Source organism: Nesoenas mayeri (genome assembly GCF_963082525.1).
Source record: "Nesoenas mayeri genome assembly, chromosome: 1".
NCBI lineage: Eukaryota > Metazoa > Chordata > Aves > Columbiformes > Columbidae > Nesoenas > Nesoenas mayeri.
The window spans coordinates 25,168,883-25,196,339 of NC_137541.1; the positions used below are offsets into that span (position 1 = coordinate 25,168,883).

Genomic DNA, 27,457 nt, shown 5'->3' on the forward strand with positions numbered 1-27,457 from the left:
CTCTCCCCATCTTGCAGCACCCTAAGAGCAGGTACTGCAAGGCATCTCTCAGGTTGAAATGTCCAATGATACACCCCACCAGGATGGGATCTTGTTCACCAGTCACCATAATATGGGTCAGGATTTGACTCCCTAGCATTTTTAGTCATGCAATTATGAGTTTCTGCTTGGCTAGTTCCCAGGCAGATCTTCATCTTCTGTATCTTTAAGGTGTCACGCACACCCATGACATGACAAAAGTAATTGCATGAAGGGGGAGCACACTCTGAACACACAAAATAATTAAACAGCTCTGTCAGGGCATTGAGGTTTATCTTTTTGTTCCTCACATAATGATATACTAATTACATTTTCTACAGCAGCATAATAGCAAAATAGCCCTTCAAATCAAGAGTCATGTGATGTGAGTGTCTGAAATGGTGGGATGTTCCTAGTAAGACTCTACTCAATTGCAAACATAGAGAAGAGGGAAAGGAGGGAGAGAAGACACTAAATTTTCCATTGCTGAGGTAGGAGATGCTACAAACTACCCTATGTGGTGTTAATAAATTCAGTGGTGATGAAGAATGTTACCATTCCTGATTCAAGAATTTCTTAACTACAAAATGCTGCCCAAGGAAAAGGAGCATAGGAAAAATGAAGGCTGAAAGCTGCCTAAAAAATGATTTCTCTTAAAGGGCTAATTACTGCAGCAACCTAATACTTCCTCTGCCTAATGAACATAAACAAAATGGTGTCATCTCAGTCATTATTGGTTTAAAATTGTTGAATTACTGAATCAGCATTCACATGGCTTGTCCCAAAGCACTCATGGCAAGTGGGAGTGATCTGTGTAATACACTATTTACTGTGTACAATGCATCATAATAATGACAAATGTAGCTGCTGAATGGAAACATCCGCTCCCTTCAGCCTCTGCCTGATACTGCTGGAGACATTTCCTGGACAGTATCTGGTATTAATCTTGTATCACATGTTAAACAGGAAACTTAGCTATAAGCACAACTAATATAAAATTAGGAGTGCAAGCAAGATGCAGTAAACTGGAAGAATATATGCTTTTATCCAGGCAGCTGGACCCAACATGGACTTGAGCCTCAAATTTTGGGCACTGTAGTGTGGCATCCCCAAAATTCTGGAAAGTATTTTGATGGTCCCAGTCAAGCACAGCCTGCTGGAGACACAGGATGAAACTGTAAAGCAAATTTTCATCCCATACTTAGAGAAAGAGATGACTAAGTAGAAGCACAGCCAAACATTATTCTTTTGCTGATTCTTCCCACCTTATGCCCTAGTTGTGCTCATTTTCTCTCTGTGGCCTGTTCAGGGCCTGGCAGATGTCTGACAGTAAACAGTGATTGTGGGAACCTGTCATTACCAGATGATAGTGCAGATTGTGTACGAAGTCAGCTGTGTAGGTGAAAGAAGCGAGTGTTTGGTTTCTAGAGACAACACAGGGTGTTACACTAATTCCCCCAAAGGACAGATCTATGCTCTGTTGAGCTTTTGAGACCTTTCCTTAAAGCAACAGATACTAGTCACTGACTAAGACACCAGCCTAACAGCTCCATCTCTGATATTTAGATCCAAAAGGAGGTCAGCACAGAACAGCATAAATGTAGAGATCCATCAAAATGGTTAATTATTCCTCTGATTTATCTACAAAGCAATGCTTTAAATAATCACAAAAATCTTTCCTATAGTTAAGAAAGCACAGCAAACCTTCTTTCCTGAGTGGTATAGATGTGAATGAAGCCAGAATATGCTAACTTAATGAAACATTTTGTTCTGAGATACACACAGAAATTAACAATCTACTTGCAAATTAGCTCAGTGTATCTATTATACACACCTCTATCTTCTATATTTTCATAAATACACATTTTAGAAGCACCAAGTTGTGTTATAAATTTAGGTGCTTGTTCACTTTATACTTATAGTGAATGGTGATCTTACACACCTTGATATGTAGAACCTTTTAAAAATGTCGAGTGTTTGGATTTTCCTGAGCTGTTTTTGACTATGAATACTTAGGAAAATTACTAACAATTTTAGTAGTTTATGCAAGCGAATTGGCTCACAAACATTGCCTGGCATATATAATTGAAGAGAACTTAGCCATAAGTTTCTGTCAGGACAGGTGCTCCAACAATGTAATTTAGAATTGCTCCCCTGAAATTAATTGAATCACGTTGACATTCAGCAGTTGAAGATACAGGTTCTCACCTTTCTTTTTACAGCAGTTTCTCTCTTCTAGCTCTCTAAGCATTTTGTGGCTTTCATCTGAAATGCCTCCAATTTAACAACGTATTCTGTTTGCTACAGAATTTCTATTTTCTCCTCAAGGTTATGTGAACACTGATTCATCTTTCCTGGTGAGTGGATTGCAGGCATATAAAACAGAAAATAATGTGCGCCTTATTTAATAGATAAATAGCAATGAAAATGTACTTCCAGTGGTTTGTGCATTTCATCCCTAAATCCCTTCTACAATTTCTGAACATGAAGCTCCTGCTTATTTAAAGCCAGATCTCTGTTGTTTTCTGCACAGCTATAGCTATTAATGTTCACTTGCAAGAGTTTAAACCTGATCTCAATAAGAATTTATTTCATGAAGAAAGCAAAAGCTGCCTTAAGCAGCAGTCACTACCACTCACCTGTGCCCAGCTGCTCATTCCTGCCCCTTCATCTGCCCCTTCCCTCGTGTTAACACAGAGCAACTGGGAACCTTATCCTAGAAAGCAGCCCATTAGAAAAAAAAAAAGGTGTTCTCTCATCTGGTTCATGAGTAGCTGCAGGCAGGGAAAGGGATGCTTAAGTTGGCATTACTCCTGGAAAAAATTACTGTCATATTATGCTCTCACCAGTGTTTCTGAAGAAAATTTGAAGTATAGGCTTGAGCATTTCAAATCTAGTAATGAGTAAGCTTTTTGCTTGTCCCAGCCACTTTCTCCTCAAAAAAAGCTAGCATTCAGGACTGCAAAGTAACTGAGATCTACACTACTATAAATTGCAAATTTCAATCTCTTTTAATCAAATAACCCTATTTGAATCAAAACATCTGCTTTTGAAGAAAACATATGCTGTTCTTTATATAGCAAAAGAAAAAAAAATAGACTCAAACTATTTTTTAAGTTTGGGGCATTTCTTGCTGTTTTCTGAAAAATTCAAAACCACTGAAAAAACTCCCACCAGTTCTAGATCTGAGAAGACTGAAGAATGTAATGCATGACTGCTCCCATAATGGATATTCTTTGATTCTCTGAAAGGGACATAAACTCACTTTGCAAATAAGATACAAACTGGTTGCTGATACAATTAAGCTGTGTATTCAGTTCCAGAGATGCACTTTTGGTCCAACTGCCAAGGAGTTTAGCTGCTGCTACAACAACCACTACAAAACTGCATCTGCACATGGCATCTGCAATGACCTATGGACAGAAGAGATGGGTGGTTTGCAGTGGGGGTCGAACTGGATCTAGGGCAGCTAATGGGAAATACTGAAGAGACTAATGTGCTTCAGGCCTGTTCTACTGTAGGACAAGTTCTGTGTTTCTGTCCTAAGCTTGTTTGGTTGTTTTGGTTTTGTTTGTTTGTTTTTATTTTTATTTCATGGACTTAATTTAATTTCTGCAAGGTTCTTCGAAATCTTTGCATGAAAGCACTAGGCAGACTTAACTGTTGTTTCTATAATTGACAGTTTTTACTTCTACTGTCTGGTATGAAGGGCATTGTAACTCTAATAGCACACAGTTTAAAATGAAGTAAAAACATTTTATTTTCCTTGGGAAATTTATAACTTGAATTGAAAAATTACAAATATTCTCATATCTTACATTAAAGAAATGAACTACTTTGATTTTGTTTTAAAAGGCTTCTTCCTTTCTAAAGAGTTTTCTCATCTCTACCCTTCAGAGACAATAGTAAAGTTAAATATAGTTATTATATTAGGCTGAGGTCCTAATTGCTTTTTTTCATCAGTGGAAGTTCAGTAGACAGAAAGATAAATCAACGTCTTGTTGCTGGCATCTTTTTGCCAGCTGCATTGCAGCCATTTGGGGTTACAGAGTCAGCAACACTATACCAGTATTTCATTATCAGCTCTATTGGACTGCTTATGCTACCTGGACTATAGGAAATTAATATGATTAAAGGGCTTATAAAAATACAGGGGATAAAAGTAGTTAAGAATAAGGTGTTCTGTAAAAATCAGGAAAGTTTTCAAAGCTGTTCTCCTTTAAGTTCGTTCTCTCAGACCTGAGAAAGCTGTAGGACAGCCAGAGCATCAACCCACTGTGCTGCACTGATTCTGGAAAGTACTTTTTCATATTTTGTGCAAATGCACAGACAAAGAGAATGATACACATTATGGCTATAAAATATAATATTAACTATCTATTACTTACAATGGAAGTGCAGAGCCAAATAAATAATTGTATTACTAAAATACAAAACAAAACCCAAACCAAAACAAAAACAAAACAAAAAAAAAAAAAAAAAAGAGAGAGAGACCAAAAAATCATGTGGTGGCAGAACAATATAGATACAAAAGTTCACAGTGTCAAAGAAGGTTCCCTAAACACCAGGTACTTTCCACTACTGCAACTAGGCAAAGATTAACAATCAAAGAGAGAGGTAGCATCCACACATTTCAAGTAAGGCATAGATAAATCTGTTTGCATGTTAAAGATAATGGGCAGTGCAAGAATGAGTAGAATATTTTGTTCTTTATGACAGTGTGTACATAGTCTGGGATCTTTCACTGGAGGGTAATGCTGATATCCCTATCTTAAGAGCTCACTGTTTTTTGCTGCTTGCTTTGTATTCTGCCTATCTTGGTATCACAGCTTCAGAGGGGATAATAAGATGGCACCACTCCTCTCAAGGACACTTAATTTTAATATTGTCAATAATTTCATACAACTAAGTTAAAACACAAACCAATAACCTCTTTGCAGTCCAAGCAACACTGTCAGAATGCAGAAGACATGGTGAGAGGCAACCAAAGCTGTTGAAGGTGCTATGGTGATGCCACAATTTATCCCTCGCTAATTTGCTTTTAGAACTGCTATCAAAAAGTAGAGAGGACAATAATTTTTCCCCTTGGATGGGCTGTAAGGCTTGGAACCACACACTTCTTAACTCAGTAGCCTTGAAATTAATCCAGGATTATTCAGCTGCATAAGAATCGTTAGAAGACTGGAAACAACATCCCACACTGTCTTTTTATTGTAACCTTCCTTATAGTATCATCTTGCAGTGAAACCTGAATATCCTAATGGGATTAAACATAAAAGAAGGTCAGGAAAAAAAAAGTTGCTGGATTAGAATTTTAGCTGAAGCTTTCTGTGAGAAAGACCACACCACTGTCAGTGACCTTTCGCACCCCATGTGTGATCCCAGTTGTGCCTAGTCAAGTGTCCAAAGGAGACTCCATCAGTTCATGCTGCATTTATTCTTTTGCTCCTAAAACAGGTGTCTTGTTACTAAGAGAACAAGCATTCATGTCATTGATCAGGGTGTATTAACCCCCCTGCAAGAACACATAATGTTCCCTGGTATGAAAAGCAAAATGTAATGACCTAAATTTTCTATTGATTAAAAAACCAAAATGTAATGACCTAAAAAACAAAATGTAAGCACCTAAATTCTGTATTCTTTGTTTGTTTTTTAAATGCACTCTCTGATAAATTTGCCTTTAACATATCTAAAAAATATATTGTTTTAAAATATCATACTGTATCTTCACAGCTCTCATTAGATACTACAAGAATGCTTTTCATCTCACTTTACTCTGAACTCTTGAAGTCCTCCCTAATTCTGAACAATTATATTAATTAGTTATTCACAGATGAACAGAAAATTGAGCTCAATCAAAAGAAACTTCTAAAACATTTTTTATTTTTATCATTCTAGATCTCTTTGCCTTCACAGCACTTCAAAGATTCATACACAGTCTCAGAAATGATATCATAAAACATTAAAAACAGCATAAACTCTAGCGTGGGAGGATGTGTATGAGGTCAAATTTCTGTTCCTACATTCAGACACATGCCTTAAATTGGATGATAAGAGGAACTTTCCTTACATCTTCCCAGTCAGTGTGTTCTTCTAGTAGTGTAACACCAGCTCAACCTATTGCTACTCTCCTTTTCATACTAATTCACACCTAATGTGTCAAGCTAATTGTTGAACACCTAAACTGAAATCTTACGTATTTTACATTTTTAATCTTATTTGTATTACTATAGCAACTGTAAGATCTAGTGCTGAGCTAGTACAAAGAGCAAGATGGTCCTTGACCTTTTGAGCTTCTAAGATAAGTGTAAGAGAAGATACAACAAATAGGTAAAGGGCCAGACAGCACCATAATCAGGTATTCAGATCAACAGGCAGCAGGCTATGACTGCTATGAGCATTTTCTCTGACAGTTCTGATTTTCAGATTGAGGTAATTATCGTCAACATACAATTTGCTATCAACATTTAAAATCTCTTTGGCTCCTGTTGTAAGTTTCAGTACTTATTTCTCCACAATAAAAAAAAAAATCCCTGTTGATCTGTCCCATCATGTGAACTGTTCTGCCTTTTCCCACCCTGGTCTCCCATACTCTTCTGAAGTATATAGAAAGAAACCAGAGAAGGAAAACAAGTTTCACAAAAAGCATATATTGATATATAAAGATCTTCATAAAGAAGATAAAGAGAGGATTCCACATTTTACATGGATGACTGGATGACAGTTGGAACACTATGGTTTTGAAAATCCTGCTTCATGGTTGCAGAATCAATAGTGATGAAACATATTCCTCTGGAATGCTCCAATATTTGGAATGAGTTTACTAAATCTTTTAATCTGCCTAAAATCCCACAGGCAAAAGCACTGCCCTTCATTATGATTTACCATGTCACTTCCCTTTTGAATTGACTGGCTTATCTTTACCCATTGTATCAAGTCTCAACTTTTAGTCCTCAAACTCTGGAATTCAAACAGCTCTGCTCCAGCCTGTGTCCCAGGTTTTCTATCTTATGAAGAACACCTTTATCACTGTAGTTTCACTAGTTGAAAGTTTCATTGTTCCTTTTTTTCATTATCTTCCTTTCAATTTCATGTATAGTGCAGCCCGAGACCCTCCTCGACCTGTTGCTTCCTAAGCCCTGTTGGACAGACTTTTTTGCATTCAGGATAACCACTGATTCCTAAGGATTGTTATTTTTTAGGAGTATTTTATTTGCTTTCCCAGGCTTATACCTGGAAAAATGTAATGTAGGCAACAATCATCACTTCCTTCAGAGTCATCGGTGGGTTTTTTTCATTGCGTTTTTTCTTCTTCTAGAATAAACACTTTTCTTTCATAAATTATGTAGCATCATTTGTATTGAACAGTGATAAACACACTGTCATAATAGATATCTTTCTTGGTAAAACAAATTCCATGCTTCCATTGCCATAGATAGTTATGACCACTGCAGTCTGCCCACTGCACAGTACTGAGGGACTGTTTTCTCACAGGCAAACAACAGCTCTCTGATGAGTGACGTTTTGGCTAACTAAAGTAAGGATTAATTAACCTGGAGCTCTCAAACGCATGTTAATTGTAACAGGTATTTATGCTGGACTTTCTATATCCAAAAAAGTTGTGTAAATGCTGTATTTCATACAATTATAGCATTTAGGACTCAGATTCTAATCTCACCAAAACTGACTCTACACTCACTTTGGCCCATATACCCTAATTTGTACCACTGGATGAATAGAAACTGGTTAAATTCACTATTAATTTCTATAACAAAAGAAAATAGAGATAATACCTGCACAAATCCACACATCACATAGTCATCAAACAAAGGCAGACTAGGGCGGTCCTCTCGATAAATTGTAATTTTGTAGCTGCTCACAACCTGAGGACTGGGCTGAGAATCATCTGTTACAAGAACAATGACTTTGTTCAATCCAAGGCCAAGGGGGTAGTTAGCAATTCTGCAAGGTAAAACAGGAAAGAAGAGGAATAAACACTAAAGAAACAAAGATTTACACTACTTCATCTATGAAAGATAGAGTTGCTCCTTGAACCTTCTACTGGTAATATTTCCTTTCTCTTACAAGATACATGTGATTTAAAATAAAAAACAGTGTAAAACAAGAATTGTAACAATTTACAATTATTTTTGGAACACAAAATACAGTGAAAATAAGTGAAAACAGCTTCAGTGATAACAATTCGGACATGAAATCTCTGAATGAAGCCACTAGGGATAACAATTTCTGGCAGGTCCATGTTCATGGTGAAGTCAACAGGGAGACAAACAAGATCAGAGGTGTCAGCTAGCTGTTGAAATTGTCCACTAGACAAACGTGATGGAGTCTCAAATGAACTGCTCAGAGTGAGAGATGAGAGCAAAGCTGGACTGTGCTTCTCCTCCCTTGGCAGGGAAAAGAGAAATGCTGACAGACATAGAACCTGCACATCCAGAGCTTTTATTTTTCTATGTAAAGGACATATTGCTACTCTGCTTTCCTTTTACAAGGAAGAAATCTCCTAAGTTTTTCATATATATCTGTGTTCACTGCTAAGGCAGTTTAACATTGAAACACTAAAATGTTGGGTGGAATAATTCTACGGGAGCTTCTTTTGAAATGATTGTCTTGGTTTAACCTGAGCTAGCAATACAACCATGATAGGTACTCACTCACCCCCTCCCCCTCCACCCCCAATAGGGGAGAGAATCAAAAAAGAAGGGAGGAACATGGACTGAGATAAACACAGTTTAATAAAATAACAAAATACTAATACGCTACTAGTATATACATATATAAGATAAAAGATACTCAATGCAATTCCTCATGAACTCCATCCACACCGAGCAGCCAGTGCCAGGAAGCAGCACCTGGTCCCAAACAGGTGATCCCATTAGAGAGAAAACAGGAAAAAGGCAGAAAGTCACAGAGTCCTCTGCAAAATGGCAGGACAGCAAAAGGCCGAACTAAAGAAAGTCCCAAACAGAACTCCCCCAAACAGGTCTCCAAGAATGAAGAGAAGACAAGAGAGAGACCAAAGGATCCTGACCCTCCTTAAATAATTAGCATGATGCTAATGGGATGGAATACTCTTATTGGTCAATCTGTATGTCAGTCAACCTCTTCCCCATCCATGCCCCCATTCCTCGATGCCTCACACCTGTGGGCAGAGTGCTCAGAATATCCTTGGCTCTCAGACCAGAGCAATTAAAAACATTAACTCTGTACTGGAGTGTTATCTGTTGTTCTCAAACTAAGTCCAAATGATGACCGTGCTACCTATGAAAAAGCAAGGTTTCTAACTGCATGAAGAAAATTAATTCACTTTCAGTCAAACCAATACAATGATAAATCAAGACTAATTGTTAATTGAAAATACAGGAAGCAAATTAGGCATTAGATTAGTAAAAGACTGCCTAGTTATTAGCAGACATTCTAGGTCAAAATGTCTGCTTCATAGTCAGTCAAAAGATGGTGTGAAACATGTGCACTTCATTTCATGAAGCAAAGCTACCTCTGTAATGATTAAGGATTGTTTCTGCCAAGCAAATAATTGTTCCTGCTCTCCCTTTTATCCACTCACTAATGGTTACATGTAAATAGGCCAGTTCTCTGTTTCTGAGGTACCTGACCCAGGAAACACCTTTTCTCCTTCCTAACATCCAAAACAAAGTCATGCCTAAAATGTCTACTGGGATTGTTCCTGACACATGCTGCTGTCTGTGAGAGAGCTGGTTGGGAAAGCCAAAACTGTGCCAGGAATCAGCAATTAAACATCATGGATGATTGTGGATCAGTCTCAGACCTGATGTTTAGTGATGACATTTTTCTCTCCCCTGTCATCCAGCTCTATACTTCTCTAAAAGATCAGATAAGCTGAGGGTCTTGCTGACAACAAGACGACTGGCTTAGTGGATGAGGGAAAGGCTGTGGATGTTGTTTACCTGGGCTTTAGTAAAGCCTTTGACACTTTCTCACAGCATTTTCCTGGAGAAATTGGCTGCTCATGGCTTGGACATGCATAGTCTTTGCTGCGTAAAAAACTGGCTGGATGGCCGGGCCCAAAGAGTTGTGGTGAACAGAGTCAAATCTAGTTGAACAGAGTCAAATTCAGTTGGTGGCCAGTCATGAGTGGTGTTCCCCAGGGCTCAGCATTGGGGCCAGTTCTGTTTAATATCTTTATCAATGATCTGGATGAGGGGATTGAGTGCACCCTCAGTAAGTTTGCAGATGACACCAAGATGGGTGGGAGTGTTGATGTGCTTGAGGGTAGGAAGGCTCTACAGAGGGATCTGAACAGCCTGGACCAATGGGCCAGGCCAATTATATGAAGTTCAAGACGAAGTTCTGGGTCCTGCACTTGTGTCACAACAACCCCAGGCAGTGCTACAGGCTTGGGGAAGAGTGGCTGGAAAGTTGCCTGGTGGAAAAGGACCTGAAGGTGTTGGTCAAGCCAGCTGAACAAGAGCCAGCAGCTTGCCTAGGTGGCCAAGAATACAAACAGCATCCTGGCTTCTGTCAGGAATAGTGTGTCCAGCAGAAACAAGGAAGTGATCGGTGTCCTGTACTCAGCACTGCTCAGGCTGCACCTTAAATCTTGTGTTCAGTTTTGGGCCCCTCACTACAAGAAAGACATTGAGGTGCTGGAGAGAGTTCAGAGAAGAGCAACAAAGCTGGTCATGAGGGGCCTGAAGTACAAGCCTTATGAGGAGTGGCTGATGAATCTGGGGTGGATTAGTCTGAAGAAAATGAGATTGAGGGGAGACCTTATCTCTATGTACAGCTGTCTGAAGTGAGGTGGGTATCCATCTCTTTTCCCAAGTAACAAATGATAGGACAAGAGAAAACAGCCTCAAGTTGTGCCACAGGAGGTTTAGATTGGATAACAGGAAAAACTTCTTCACTGAAAGGGTTGCCAAGCATTGGAACAAGCTGCCCAGGAAGTGGTTGAGTCAACATCCAAGACATACAGATGTGGCACTTAGGTACATGGTTTAGTGAGGGACTTGGCAGTCTTAGATTAACAGTTGGATTCAATCTTCAGGTCATTTTGTAACCTAAATGACTGCATGGCAATCTCTTACAGTGTAATTCTGATTAAAATGGGTCATTCTGAATGAGTAAACTTGAATTTATTTCTTCTTTTGATCCCAGTTGCCCTTCTCTGACCCATGTGAGCAGACTGCTGGCTGGGGGACCAAGTCCAGTGGTGCAGTAGCTTAGGCCATCATGCAAAATCAAGGCCTGGATGTGAAAGCTCGAATTCTTTGCTGTCTACTGTGTGCAGTGTAATAATGGTCTGTTCCCACCCAGCTTTGATGGTGTCCGTGACTGGAGAAGCTGACAGAGAAGTTAACAACTGCACTCCATAGAGCTAGGGTTGATTATGACTTGAGAACATATTACCATTGCCTTTAGGACATTGACAAAGAAATACAAATTTCAGAGTGTTGAACTCTCTCCAACTTTCCTGTGACTAATTTATAGGCATTCAGTGCTTTTGGAAACACAAAACAATTCTGTAATATTCTGACATACTTCCAATGTTAAGGACACTTTGTTTTTTTTACACTCATATTTTGTCACTCATACCTTGGTCCTTTCTTGTCATCAAGGTGTACTTGACATTGACAATTAGATGGTTCTGCTCCTATCTTCACTGTCACCATGTCGAATGGCACTTCTGCATAGTATTCCTTGATCTTTGGATTAAATTGAGGATTCAAGTCCAGCTGTGGACTGGTGAAGATCTGCCTGATATGAGATAGGGTATCTTTATCTGTTCCAAGAAGGCATCAAAGAAAAAACCGTGAAATGTATGAACATTTTTAAATAACATGTAACTTCTGGCAGATTGATAACATGTACAGTGGCAAGATTTTTAATGCTTGGTCACTCTGAGACTGATAATCCCGCTGCAAGGTTTTAATGGAGTTTGTATTGTCACTTGAGAGAAATTTTTAGACTCTGAAGGGATTTTAATAATTCAATGCTCAATTACTCTAGTCAGAGTCACAAAACTCAAAGTCTGAGTAAGCCTTTGAAAATGCAAGGATTAGGTCTGGGAGATCCTGTCTCCAGTTGGTTAACTGAAACTTAAAGAAGAGTTAGGCCAAAATTCACAACCTACTTAGGTACCAGCCTGTGTACAGGGTTTATGTACATGTGCAATTTCCAATAAAAATCAAAATAAGTTAGACATACTGTTCATAAGAACAAGTCACATGGAGATATCTAGACCCATGGGGTCATTTGCAGTACAGCTTGAAGGATGTTATATTAACATTCCTAAATCAACAAATTCCAGCTCCTTCCCTGTGTATGAAATCTCCACAATCAAATCCTATTTGCTCAAATGTATCATTTATTTTGTAGTGTTTGCCAAATGATTCATGAGAATAATTATTTGCTGGCAACCCACTTATGACAAATATTTTAATCCAACCTATTGAATTCAGATTTCCAGTACAATTACACATTCAAAACTTGCTTTCCACACATATTCTCTAGTATGTGCTTAAAACTGTGTACTTCAGAACACACTCCAACCAGGAAACTCTTTTACTATAATATCTGAAAAATCTTGTGGCTTAAAACATGGCTTAAAAGGGTCATAAAGGGTGCAAACAGTTCTATGTGGGCCTTTTCTACCTTGAAATATCTGCCTTGGGAAACAAAACAGGGCAATTTCGGCACTCTTTTGCACAGGTTAAAACATAAAGGAAGTTCTTCTGGTGGAAGAGCAGAATTTGGTATAGATTTGTAGGGAAACAGAGGCTTATAAATTGACACACAGAAGGTATTTTAAAAAATCCTATAGATTAGTATAAACAGTTCTCCAGATTCTGTATGTCTTACCTAGAAAGGTTATCTCACTACTAGCTTAAAAATGAAGAGGAATTTTCAAAATAAAATTTATTGAGGTATTGTCAAAATAAAATAGCATGCAATCGGAATAGTGACTCCAGTCAGCCAGCCAAGGAGAATTTCTGGCCTCTGACACAGAGTTCCTGGAGGCACCATGAGATCAGTAACAGAGGGAAAATGTGCACACCACAGAGCAATTGTTTCATGTTTGTAAGGTGACCCATCAGACAATGTGTCAATGAGGAAGGTAGCAGAAAGCATTGCTCCCGCGGAAGACAAATATACTTTGAATCTTTACATATCTTTACATATACTTTAAATATTCCTACAAGCAGATATTTTAGAAAAAGTCTTCATCTCTTAAGTAGCTCTTTAAAACTCCACTGTTGAGCTGAAGACTGGCCTTATACAAGGCTGATTAAACTCCACACAAGTTTAAAGGTTATTCCATAAGAACAAATGTATGCTAAAGTTCTTGGAAATAAGGGGTAAAAGTCTATTGACGTGCAGCAAGGGATCAAAGAGTGCTGCAATACTCTCAATAATATGTACACATAGCAATGTTTAACTTTGTGCTTGAGGCTTTTTAACATAAAGCCCAATTATTGAGTGATTCATAAACATTCTTGCTACCTAAAAGTCCTTTCTTTTTACATAGCAGCCCACAGGCACTATATTCATTGAAAGGTTATGCAGAAAAAAACAAGAAATTTGTTCAAGTAATCTCTTTTCTTCACACTTAGTGGTCTAGAAAGACCTTGACTTACCATAACTGCACTGTCTTTCTTTAGTCTTACTGGGATAGTGCAATGCTGAAAGATAAACAGAAACAATTAACAATTTTCTGCTCTAAACCCGATTTACAGTCATATAGGGGAAGGAACTCCCATTGTGTTAATTAGAAAAGATACAGTGTACTTTTATTCTTTTCAGTGTCAGATCTTTGCTTTAGGCTCATGACCACTGCTTGTGGGCTCAGCAAAATAACTTACAAAGATAAGGAAGAAATTGGTCTTTTATATATACTAAACCAAGACCTTCCAGCTGCAATGCAAAACAATGCCATCTAAATAATATAAAATATCAGAAGTAGTACAAATTCAGGAAACATACCATATATAAAAAATCTTACTCTGAATCCTTACCTTCATGAATCTTCCTGAAGTCAGAAGGAACGTTCTTCTTAGGACTCATGCTTTCCTGAGAAGAATCCCTGTCAATTCAAAAGCAGACATATTTCTAGATGAATGGAAGGAACAGAAACCAAGGAACTTTTTTCAAAAATTTCTATATGGCGAAGCATAGTACATAATATTTTAATATTCTCCATGGAAAGATGAACCTTCTGGATTCATATTCCCAGCATTAGCAATATTACCTGAACTTACATGACAGAAAACACATATTCTATAATAAATAGCAGTATATAACACAAAAAAAAAAAAAAACAAACCAGAAATACTTTTCAAAACAAAGTTGAATGGTTGGTAAAAGAAAGAGCAGACATAGCCAAGAAAAAAATAATCCAAACCATATCTCTTAACTGGTGGTATGTTGTTTTTTTAACATACATCAGAGGTTAAAGTTAGACTTTGTTAAGAAGTATTTACATATAAATGAAAGCCTGTATCACAGTGATTATCTGTTCTCAGGTTAGTGTGAATTTATATAAAGGAACATGTACATGTTGTGATTTGTTTGCTAATTCAAAACAAATCACATGCACAACATCTAGAACATGTATATAAATCCTCAGTGAAAAAAGACACTTGCAAAAATTCATTTACATGGAAGTGGTGCCCAGTTTGTTAACTCTGCAGATTTTTTCTTTCATATAGCATTCTGGGAGCACAGAAGAAGAAATGCATCAAGTGTCTCTCTAGACCATGTACTGGATCTCTGACTGATAAGACCTTTTCAGAGACCCATTAGCATTTCTTGAAGCTTTCACACATTTTTCTTACAGAGTTTTCTGTAGAAGTCCTCATAAAGCATCTTCTTCCCAAATACGGCTACCCATTTAGTTCAGGTTTTAAAAGACACAAAGGCACTGTCTGTGCCAAGGAAGAGAGGAGACAACATTGCTCTGTGCGATCAGCCATCACTAATGTTTCCACAGGAGCTGCTGAAAGCCATATTGAAGTCAATCACAGTAAAATGCAAGCTGTCCAGTAACAAAACAGATTTCTGCATTATCTCACCAAAATAAGGAAAGAAGCACCCCGTAGATCTGTGTGTGTCTGCATGTGCATGAACATATAGTTTGAGTTTTCAGGGTCTAGACACTGCCCTAGTTTCATGCACATTTGTGACCTCCTTCAAAGGAGGCACTTAACAAACTATTAGAAAGTTTGTTTTCCCACTTAAAAGTAATTTTGTACCCCTCTTTCTGCTTGCCAAGGAGGTAATCGTTAACATCTGTCAAATACATTTTTTCTCTCTGCTCTTTTTTGCATTGCCCAGTCCCAAACCCTACTGTAAGGTGAAAACAAGATATTTTAACTCTATAAAATGCTGGACTTTCATTTAGTCAGAGGACACCACAGGAGTGTGGCAGCCACCCCCACTGCAAGGCCATGGCACCCAAAGGAACTGCATGACCTGCATGTGTCAACTCTGTAAAGAGATTGCAATTATCATCAGAGAACATTAAGAGACATATAATAAATCTATCTAATTACAGAAGGGTATAAAAATGTAATATTTAGAAATGATATTACAGAAATACTCAGATTACTGTGTTTATCTCTGCTGAAGACCAGGCTTTGTGATCAACACCATTAAGTATTCTGTTGTCCAAGCTCTGTGCAGCGGGCAGGACTGAGGAACAACACAAAGTTCTTCCTCAAGCAGGGAGCAGCTGAGGTCCTGGGCTCTGCAGAGTCCTTTCCTCCACACTCTGTTACTGAAGAAGGGACCCTTGTCTATATGAGCAGCTCCTTATTTACTTTACTCATTATATTGTAGTAGCTATCAAGCGCAGATGACGGCATTGCCTACATACTTTGCAATTAGCTCTAATGAATCTAATGACTGTACGTTGGGTACCCGAGGTGAGTGCATGTTTGTGAATGCACCTTTTGAGAGATCCCCACCGTGTATGTCACAGACTATTGACAGTGAACCTGCTCTTTAGGAATCTCTCTGATTCAGCAAACAAGGATTGACAGTAGCAATAGCAATGTAGCTCTGATGCTCTGAGCAATCAGAAACAGAAGCAATGAAGGATGTGTAGAAATAGATAATATCCCTCCTTAGATTAAAATATAAAAAGGAAGAAAACTAGTCAGTTTTGGGACCTGCCATGGATCTGTTAGTTGTGGATGGTGTTAGTTGTGGATGGTCACAGAGTAAAAACTGAGATAATATTTCAGTATTCAGTAGATTTATGAATTATTTTTTTTAGGTTATGTTTTATAGGTCTCCTTTGAAAACGAGTTGTAATTTTGTAAGATATGATCACTAGCAAACTTTTTCTTTTTGATTAACTGGCAGTGTGATCTCTCTGTTGTAGAGTGTTTGCTTGGCTTCAGTCACAGTTTCCATGAGAGCATTTAGTTCACTGAATGAAGTATCTTGTTCTGGTCTTTAAAAGAGAAATACAAAATTGAAGACCCAAGAGTGGGATTGGTTTCCTGGCACTTCAGCCCAACTGTCTGTCTCCCACCCTTCCTCAGTCTCTCATTCCTCCCATTGCAGATCAGTAGCCTTATCCAGACTTCTTGTTGTTGTCTTCTTCCACCTCATAATCCAAAACATGTTTGTTTCTCAAACTACCCAGGTGATGAGCATAACTAAGTTAAACCCAAGAAACTATTTTCAGTCCAAATTCAGTTTGAGGGTTGCTGCTTCTATTTTGACCTAACAAAGGGCATGCACTTGGGAAACCAGTAACACTTTTACAAATATATTAATTGATTTCATTAAAGCATTTGCAACTTTATTGGCCTGTTTAGGCTTTTGTCCTATGCAAATACAGAAGGGTTAGCTTTTCTTACTAGTCTGATTCTCCCATGTTACCCTGCTGTCTGACACAGCCATACTTGCCATGGTACTTCGCAGCCCCTATTCTAAAAGAGAGTAATGATGTATGTCTCAGTCATATCACAAGTTCAAACTGTACAGAGTTGAAAAGCCGTGTACAAACAACACAAGAAAATTTATTTCAGTGCACGTTAGGTAGCACCACTCCATCACTTTCGAAGAACTTTGTCATATGTTATACCAATACATCTGAGATGGTCATTCTCACCTAGGCTGCAACCATTTCATTATAGTTTGAAATGAGTTTCTATCTAGAGTTCTTCTTGCTTCTTCTGTGGAAGGAATTCAGAGAATTCACTAATACCTTTGCAGGTTTCAGTATTAGTCACATAGATGAAATGGGTTAAAAAAAGTAGACCAGGAAATGTCTTTACATCCTGTCTCCATCCTATGGATTCATGATCAGTGAACAGCATAAATATACAACAACATCTAAATCAAAAGTCATTACTTTTCCATAAGTATCCATCCTTGTCCAGCTGGACAGTCAGCTATGCAAATCACTGCATTTTGTAAATGGAAATACCAATTTTTCGAAGTCAGAGAAATAAAAACTGTTAAATAAATCAACTGAACAACCTGGCCTTAACTGAAGAAACTCAGGAAAAGTGTTCTGATATACAAAGCCATCACAACTGAGAATCTCAAAAAAGATTAATCAAAGCTCAAAGAGAACGCATACCTGAGTTATCTGGGGAGTAAGCTCTACTAAGCTCTTCTTTGCAATTAAGTGTAATTACATGCATATCTGACACACGCATCACCATCATATGCATGTAGCTATAGGAGTGGAAGATTATGATTTAGCAATGCCAAAACATGTTTTTTTTAATACAGTAAATGAAGAAAATAGTATTAGCTTAGCCATTGCAGAAACATACAGTGCAAAGAAGGAGATTGGCCTATGCCCCGGAGAAGGGTTATGATACTTCTCCATATTTATACACATACAATAATGTTCAGCCCAAAGAAGGAAAAAGAGGCCAAGGGGCTTGTTCAAAGTGAGTGAGTGGCACAGCTTAGATTAGAACAGAAAGCTGCTAAAGGTTGGTATGCTTTGATATGCAAACCTAAATATTTTGGCAAAAGGGCAAGAGCTTATACATGAATGCAAGCAGCTGCAACTTTCAGTTACTTTTCATGGAGTAGCTGGCAGTAACAACAATAATACTTAGCACATTCACAGAACTGTGTATTTTAAAAACATTAATAAACAGTTATCTAGTATTGTGTTTAAGTATAAGCTCCACTTTATAGCTATGCAAACAAACATACAGATGACTCTTGACTTGTTGAAAGCCACACCAAATTCAATGAGGAACAAAACTAAAACTCAAGAAATCTTACAGATGCCTTATATAGATATACTCACTATGGCACTGTCCAAGCAACATGGTCAAGATAATGCCATTTGCACATTTTACTTGAGACTCAGTGGAATGGAATACACAGTTTCTAATGTGCCTCCATTCCCAAGCCCTTGTTCGCAAATAATACATGCCTGTAGTCAGTGAAGAAGTATGGCATAAATGTATATGAAATGTCATTAGCCAGGAGAGATTGAACACATTTTTAAACATTTTTAAAATTTTACACTGAACATCGAGTATACCACAACTTTTCTCCTTCCCGAAATTCCTTCCTTACTCCCTCTTTCCTCCCTTTCTTCCTTCTGTTTTCCTTTCTTTATCCCTGTCTTCCTCCCTTCTTATTAAATTTTTTTTTTTTTTTTGCCAGAAGCTCAATGGATCCAAACTTGCCATTACAATATTTTTCCAGCTTTTCAGAAACAGTTAAAATAAGGATCTCAGCATAGGGTGCTCTTTGACTGCTCTCTTGTTGGACAGGAAATTTAGAGCCACTCAAAATTATTAGTCCCTCTTGGAAAAATCTTCACCTGAAATTTTCATATTTTCTTTACAGTTTTGCTTCTAATTAGTGAATAAATTAAAATAGGGCCTTACCTCTGGTAAGCACTCCTATTTTCTAGTTTACGGTTGTTCAGAAACAACCTACCTAATTCACTTCATATTTCTTAGAAAAAAAAATACTGTCGGTTTAATTAAGTTTTTAACCCAGCATTCTTTGGATTAGAAAGTGAAGCAAATGGACAAGACTGCCCTATGTAGAAATGTAACTGCAACTGATGGCAGCACAGCTGACAGTGTACTATGATGGGATGAGGGATCCTCATCACAACTGCTGTAAATACACCTACATCTACTGAAGGATCAAGTTTTATGGTGCTCACTGGAGCTACTGCAGTTAGTATCATTTGAGAAACTATTCCTGAAGATATCACAGAGTAGCTGTCTTACCATTCGGAAAGATTTGTATGTGACTCTTTAGTCATGAACTGGAATTGTTCAAGTAAGCTGGAGAGCAACCAGTGCATAGTCAGGACTGAACCAAGCCGCCTCATGGGGTCAACCGTGTGATAAAAGTCACTCAGTAAAGTTTGAATCTTGGGTGCAGTAGAAGGGAAAAGCTGAGAAAAGAGACACTGATTAGACACTACATATTATAATAATTGTGAAATGCAAAAAAAAGTGAGAAAATATCAGAATACAGTGTATATGGCATACAGATGGATTTATATTAATGCTCTTTCCCACAAGTATAGAAAACTACTAACTTGCCCAGCCTTGGAAATCACAATTACTAGTGCTAACATGCAGGTTCAACTCCTTTGCCTCTGATTCAACTTTCAGATCTATTTAGCTCAGTCACTCTTCAGAAAGCCTTATCCATTTCCAACCTTGGTACTCATCCAGGAGGTCTAGAAGAAATCCTGATATAGTGCAGACTTCCTGAACAACAGATTCAGATGCAGATCTTTTATTTCTCTAATAGTCATCACTTCCCTCATTAGATGCCACGCCTATTAACAGACACTGATTGTTATTCCTCCATCTCTATTCTTCAAAAATTGAATCACTTGAAGTGTGAAGAAGAAGATGTATTCCATTCTCCACCTGCTTTTTTACCACTTTTTCATCTATGTCTATTCTCTGGTCATGATCTCAGTGTTGTGCTGTCCCCAGTTCTCCAATTCACACTTGCTTTGTTTCATTATCATTCCGTTTTCTTACCAACTCAATAGTAATTTACATAGTTTTCCTCCTTTTCCTTTCATTCTATTTTCTGGTCTCTGTTTCTGCTTTAGATATTCTTTTCAGCAAATCCTCAACTCTAATTCTCTGTTTTATTTCTTTATCACTTCTAATTTAAATTCCAAAAATCCTTCAAAATAAAATCAGCATAAGCTTTCCCTGCTTCCCTGTCCATCCAGCCTAATGCACAGGCCAGAGATAGCAAAGAACAGTGATGAAAGCGAAATGTTAAGAGGTTTACATAAAATATGTATCCAATATAACAAACCCCTGTTTATTTTACCAGCTGAAATTGTCCAAGACTCTTCAGCTCCTGTATGAAAGTAATCATTGAATTTATCTCTTCTAAAGGCAAACATTCCTCATCTTCTCTGTGGTACGTTCCATCCTGTGAAGGAAAGGGCAGCATATTCTGGTGAAATCCCATGGAAGGCAATGTGTTTCCACTATACCCCAATCCCTCTGGTGATCAAAGGAACAAGTTACAGTAGCGCTCAACTTGCCCTCACCTCATCCAAAGTTATGTCAAACCAGCTCCTTGATAGCTCTTCCCATTTCTCAGTCTAGAATAAAGTAGACTGCACTAGCTTTGTGTAGAAAAGTATCCATAAAAACTACCATGGGAAGAGACTGCATAAAGTACAGACAATTGAGTGGACAGTTTGAAAGGTGGTCTGGTCACCTACGGTAGACAGACTTTGGTAATCATATTGTACATCTGCCTATGTGTATGTCTGTGGCTTCCCACTTTATTCTGTCACAAATGTAGAATTCATGAACCTTTTTTAGTCACACCTGACTGAGAGGCAGAAGCCACAGGGATAAATTAGTCCCTGTAATTCTTGCAAGCAGGGGGTTCCTCAAAAATGCCCCCTTAAAGTGTCCAGACTGAGAGAAATGCTGCTGAAGGCGAGTCCAGCTTGTCAGAAACAGATTTCACTAGTGATGCAAGGTTAATACAGACCCTATAAAGGTAAAAAAAAATGTAATTGGATCTTGCATTCAGAATAAGACACGAAGCTGTAGGAAATAAAATTTAATTCTGATGCTCGTGAATGTATTTGTTTGACTTAATGAATTCTAGGTTTATGAAAACACACACACTGATATATTAAAAAAAGACTGCTTTAAAAAATGGTGGGAAATTTACTTTGTAAATGTTTTAATTTTATCTTTAAAGCACTGTACTTTGGGAAATGACATAATTTGAGAGTGGAGTTTTTGTTAAAGAAAATTCTGTTATTCAATATAATCACGGTTTTACTCATTACTTCCCCAAAATTCAGTAACACACAGTTTTGATTCAATAAATACTTCATTCTATAAATTGGTACCAACAATTTTATAAGGGCATACAATTCAGAATTAAATTTTTTCAAATAATTAATGAGAAAAAGTGGAATTAACAACCTTGCTCACAGTTGATCCTCGTATTTTTTGCAAAATTTCTAAGAAAGTAGATGTTGAGGATTCATTAGATAATAGAAATTTAAAAGTATCTTCAAAAAGATACTCTTTAAAGGTTTGGTCCTGAGTATTTGATTCATCCTCATCTTGAAAGTCAAAGTTTCCATGCACCTGTTGGAAAACAAAGCAAGAATTCATAGTCTGAATATCAAGTCCAACCTTCCCATAGCCACATATACCAAACTGGAACTATTTATACAAAAAAGTCATAATAACACTAACAAAACAGTCAGTATTATGAGACAGCAAATGCGGTACCACATTTTCGATCAGAAATACACATCACATTGTTTGCTGCCCTCCAGTGGAGAGAGTGAAACATTGCAGTCTCATTTGAAAGCTTTTTTTGTGTGTGTATTGAAATATGATCAAAAAAATAAAATATCAGCTTATATGTTAACACAACTCTCTTAGGTATTTAGAAGTTACTACAGATGAAGGTATAAGTTTTACAATATATAAACACAGTGAATAAACTCATGTTTACAAAATATGAATAAATTAGTATTTTAGCATAATCATGAATATCACTTAAAGCTGTCGGTGTGTGCATAATACAGTTTCCAAGGGATACTATTGAAGTCAAATGTCACATTAAGTATTAGCTGTTATTTTTTAGAGTAATCTGTATTTTCACTATTAAACACTACTTATTTACTGTACATTTATGGATTATAGCTGATAGTTGAAACTACTATACAGGCAGCTAGAAATTATGCCTTATGTTTAGTTAAACAAATCTCAGAATAATTTTTTACAGCTTTGTGTACAGTCATTAAATTGTAATGACATATCACATTTCTTATACTAGCTAAGCAAGTCTTTCCAGACTAAGTAAGGATACTGCCTTCAGGGATTTCTAAAATTGTGCAAACTTTCTTTCTTATGTCCATTTTTATTTTGTGTTGATAAGAACTTTGTTTTGTGAAGGATGGAGAGATTGACTGCATTGGTGTTGCCAGAAACTAAAAGGTTTTAACAGAGGATGAATTTATAAAGTTTTCTCCTGTAGCTTCCCAGGATATATTTACTATTTTTGTTTGCTTCTGTGCTCCATAAATATGGACAAAAAATATATACCTAGATATATACACATTCATATGTATATAGAAGGGTAAAGAGAAGCAGCTGGTAAGCAGTACAATTTTTATCTCTGACCAGGCTGTTCTGAGGCAGGAGTGGTACAAAACTGGCACAGGGAGTTTATGCCACAGGTTGTGTTTCTCCTGTTTTGAGGACTTTGAGGACCGTTCAGGAAGAAGGTAGCACAGGGGAGATCAAAGCAGGTCATGAACTGAAGAAGTACAATACAGTTCACAGGAAGCTTTAACTTGTATTAAAAGACCGTTGTGTATTTTAACTTCCTCTCTTCCTCCTTGCTCTGGCACAGTTCGTACCTAACTCTGCTTGCATGCAATGTTTCCTATGGATTTTGTTTTGCTGGTATTCAGTTGGGGTAATAATCCCATAATGATAAAACTGAAAGGTTTGCACACTTAAACACTGTGGTGAACTTCGGAGGAACTCTGACCCTTAAAAACTGGTTTGTCCCACAGCAACTCTCCACTTTTAGGCAAAATAAATATTAATTTACTTGGACATTCTTCAGGGCTTTGAAAGCCACCATCAAAGAGGCTTCCCTGCTGTGTTTTTCCTCTAAGTCTTTGTGGGTCAAGCAATAATTTGTGTAATTTTCTCACCTTAAGAACTACTGGGTATATGGAGGTGCCAAATCCAATGTCAAAGGTTAGCATTTGAAAACATTGGCTGCATCTGAAATACAGTATAACAGGAATCGGATTCAGTGGGGTTAGGTACTGTTGTAAAATGCCTGCTACAATGACAGAACACACACAAAGGTCCAGAGAAAGCATGCAATACAGGCTAAAAACAATTTCTAAGAAGAATCAGGAGCCTTAAACATAGATGGAGTCATATTGTGAACTGATTAAAACAGTGATGTATTAAAGTGTATTTATATAGTTTACTTTCAAACCAGTGAGGGAGATGAACTACACTAGAGGAGGAAATGCTTTTTGTTGAGAATGAGGTCCTGCAAAAGCTTTTAAGACATTTGGAAGGCAATGGATGGTGAAACTCTCCAGGTTCATTGAACCCAAAGAGTTGTGCTGCAGCTACAGGGATTTCTGAAGGCTGGGGCTGGGAGCTCTGGGCAAGTCTCAGATTACATACACAAGAAATACCTACCTCATTGGTAAAAATGTCACTGTTTGGACCACTGTCAAAATAGCTCCATCCCTATTATACTCCTCCCCTCCTCACCACCCTTTCCACTCACAATGTAATCTTTATTTCCAACTTGCATATGTTAAATAATGAGCTTTATATTACTGCTACTAAAACACCTGAGCTCTCAAATAGCTTTATAAAACATATAAAAGTAATAAACAGTAACTTATTTACTATTTAACATAAAAATGTCAGGGATGTGACATAACATATATATAATACATATTAATTTAAATTAGAAAAATATTACATAATAAACATTGATTTATATGTAACAACTCTAACACTCTGAGTGATTACAATGATTTAACACCCACTGAAACGTGACTGTTGCTGCCTAGGTGCATTTCATAGGGTACCTTTCATAAAGAATTCTACAGTGCATGTTGTTCAGATTGTCACCCCCAGCCACCTCTGAACTATCTGGACTACTCTAACATTAAACTGACACATGACAGAGGGCTCATTGAAGCTTTTTATATGTTAGGACTAGCCCAATTGTGAGTGATTTGTTTTCATTTGTGCTGCCTGAAACACTTCATCAAGACACAGCATCTGGTCATAAGTATTCATCATAACCTTTTCACAAATCAGAAACACTGGATGTTGAAGAGTCTTACTCCCTAAGCACAGCACATCCTCACTTTGTAAGTAAGTATGAAATAGAGGGGATTTTGTTATTTTAGGAGTCATGGATCCTCTACTGTTTTTGTTCTGTTCTAAGAAGCTATCTTGACTATGGCACAGAAGTGACCACTGTGTCCTGGTTTTGTTAAAAACAAGAACAGCTTCTCTTTTCGTGAATTTTCCTTTCAGCTAAATTCTTCTAAGTAACTGCACTTTTCTGAGTTTGGCTGCATGTTTTTGCAGATAGGAGCAATGGTATGCAAGGTTGCTGATAAAAACACACATCCTGTAAGTGAGAGGGGCGTATTTGCAAGGAGGGACAAACAGAACAGGTGACTAATATTGACCAACTAAATATTCTATCCCATCCACGTCATACAACCTATAGAAGTGGGAGATCACGAGGGTCTCACTCTCTTTGACTGTGGCCGGCATGTGAAGAGGACCCTGCCTGTCGTCCCTGTGATCCGAGGCCTGGTTCCAGATCCTGCATTCCTCAATCCAGTTCCAGTTTGCTGCGGAGTCCAGCCCAGGACTTCCAGGTGCCTGCCCTGCAGCTGCTGGAGCAGTGCAGAGCCGGGAAATTCAAGATTGGTTTTGTATATTTTGTATTATTTTTTCTATTTTATTAGTAGCATTGGTAAAGAATTTTTAACTTTTTTCCAACTTGCAAGTCTCCTCTCTTTTCCTCCTATTGTTTTTCCTTGGTGGGGAGGGGATGTGGTTAGCAGAGAGCATCTGCCATGGTTTATTGTTGCCCTGCATTAAATGTTGACAACACCGCAAGTCACTTACCGATTGAAAGAATTTGGTCCTGAGGCAGATGATTCACTGAAGATCTCAGTTATAAGTAGAAGTTTGCTTATGGCTTCCTTCATGTTGTTGAAGGCTTGTTGGGGAGAACCACTTTTGAAGAATAACTCAAAAAACCTTTGCAGCTGAGGAAGAGATTACACATGATTTTGAACTTTTAAGGTAAATCAGTGCTTAAGATCATAAATTAAAAGTCTGTTAGAAATAAAAATTGCCTTAGAACATAAACTTCAGTTCTTATTACTTTGCACAGTAAAGATGCATGAAAAGAATGGTTTATAAATGTATGAATGGTTTATAAAATATCACTCACAGTCTAAGCTTACTTTGATAAAAGCTTTTGCTGTCAACTGGTTCTAGGCAATAGAAACCACAAACACTTATTTCTTCAGCAGTAGGTAATTGCACACTCAAAGTAAAAGACTTTTCTCTTGTTAACATTCTATGCCAAAGGCTTGACCTTGCCTACAAATCCTTACCCCGTGCTAACAAGCTTTAAATAGAATATAGAAAAGAGATGTTGAAAAATTGATCAGTCCCCACAGCCTGTGTTTTGACTGGACTCTGGCATATCCTGAGAAGTTTAGTTTCATGAATCCTCCCAGTGGCATATTCTCTGGCCTGCATGAAACTGTCCTCTTGGTTTCTTTCATCACTCATCAGAATTCACCTGTTGCATCACTTAAGATTCAGCAAAATGGAACTGGAGCAACACAGAGCCCCAGTGAAGAGTGGGACACAGGGAGGTTTTGTTTCATTAGAGTCCCTTGTGCTAAGAAAGGGGATGCCTTTGAACCCCATTATCACACTGCACAGAACCCAATTAATGTCTGAACTGTGTAAAGCTATTAGATAATTAAGTAGCACTATATTACCAGATACATATATACAGTATAAATGTACTCTCTTTAGAGATGGACTATAGTATACACAGAACATGTTTTGTATTGAGATTCAGAAAAGAAACAAATTCTGATTATTTCTAGGAATTTCTCTACTAAATTGACTTGGAAATGTAGCTATATATTTTCTATTATCACCTATCCTACAAGACCCACTTGAGTATCATGACTGAAGCATGCACATTTCTGTAGACAACCCCATTGGGGACTGATGTGGCTGCATCTCTCTAGCTGCCTTTGACTACAGTCATGATCAAGTGTTCATTGCAGATGAGTTAACAAAGCTTGGCATTTAGCAGAAGTTCATAACAAGGCTTAATGTAATGTTTTGAGTTTAAAGCATGATCATAGAATCACAGAATGGTTTAGTTTGGCAGGGACCTCTGGAGGTCTTCTTGTCCAAAGCCCTGCCCAAAAAGGGCTACCTGGAGTCAGTTACACAAGACTGTGTCCAGACAGTTCTTGAATGACTCAAAGGATGGAAACTCCACAACCTTTCTGGGGACCTGTGCCAGTGCTCAGTCACCGTCAGAGCAAAAAAAATGCTATTCCCTGATGTTCAGAGATAACTTCCTGTCTTTCAGTTTGTGCCCATTGCCTCTTGTCCTGATACTGGGCACCACTGAAGAGACTCACTCTGCCTTCTTTACAGTCTCCATTCAGATATGCATACACATTGAAGAGATCCCCCTGAGACTTCTCTTTTCCAGGCTAAATGTTTCCAGCTCTTTCAGCCTTTCCTCATATGTGTGATGTTTCAATTCCTTAATCATTTTAGTGGGCTGGACTCTATACCGTATCTCCACATATTTCTTGTACTGGGGAGCCCAGAACTGGACATACACACACCACTCCTTGCCAGTGGTGAGTAGAGGAGAAAGTTCACCTCCCTCGACTTGCTAGCAACACTTCTCCTCATGCAGCCCAGTGTATCATTTACCTTCTTTGCCACAAGGACTCATTGCTGCTTCATATTCAACTCACTGTCTATCAGGATCCTCAAGTTGTTTTCTGCAAGGGTGCCTTCCACCTGGTCAAGGCCCAGCAGGTACTGGCACATGGAGTTGTTCCTTCCTAGATGAAGGACTTTGCGCTTCCCTTTGTTGAACTGTACGAGGTTCCTGTCAGACAATTTCTCAAGCCTGTTGAGGTCCCTTTGAGTGGCAGCACAACGCTCTGGTGTATCAGCCAGTCCTCCCAGCTTTGCATCATGAGAGTGTACACTCTATCCCATCACTCAGGCATTTAATGAAGATCTTGAATAGGGATGGACTCAGTAGGGACCCCTGGGCTACATCACTAGTTACTGATGATACATTATGACACACTCACTGTGCTGACACCAGATCTCTTTAA

At 38.0% G+C, this 27,457-nt stretch overlaps 1 protein-coding gene across 1 annotated transcript in view; it reads right to left on the reverse strand.

Moving 5' to 3' along the window:
- The window catches only part of CPED1 (cadherin like and PC-esterase domain containing 1), a gene marked incomplete at both ends in the record, with an annotated part of 145,322 nt that overhangs the window by 57,435 nt on the left and 60,430 nt on the right, over window positions 1-27,457 (reverse strand). Inside the window, 11 exon segments of the mRNA XM_080364016.1 lie at window positions 7,812-7,980; window positions 11,611-11,797; window positions 13,653-13,697; window positions 14,031-14,098; window positions 17,138-17,178; window positions 17,180-17,200; window positions 19,250-19,417; window positions 20,326-20,430; window positions 21,453-21,620; window positions 23,210-23,282; window positions 25,182-25,324. Of these exon segments, the coding sequence (XP_080220142.1) occupies window positions 7,812-7,980; window positions 11,611-11,797; window positions 13,653-13,697; window positions 14,031-14,098; window positions 17,138-17,178; window positions 17,180-17,200; window positions 19,250-19,417; window positions 20,326-20,430; window positions 21,453-21,620; window positions 23,210-23,282; window positions 25,182-25,324 (1,188 nt within the window).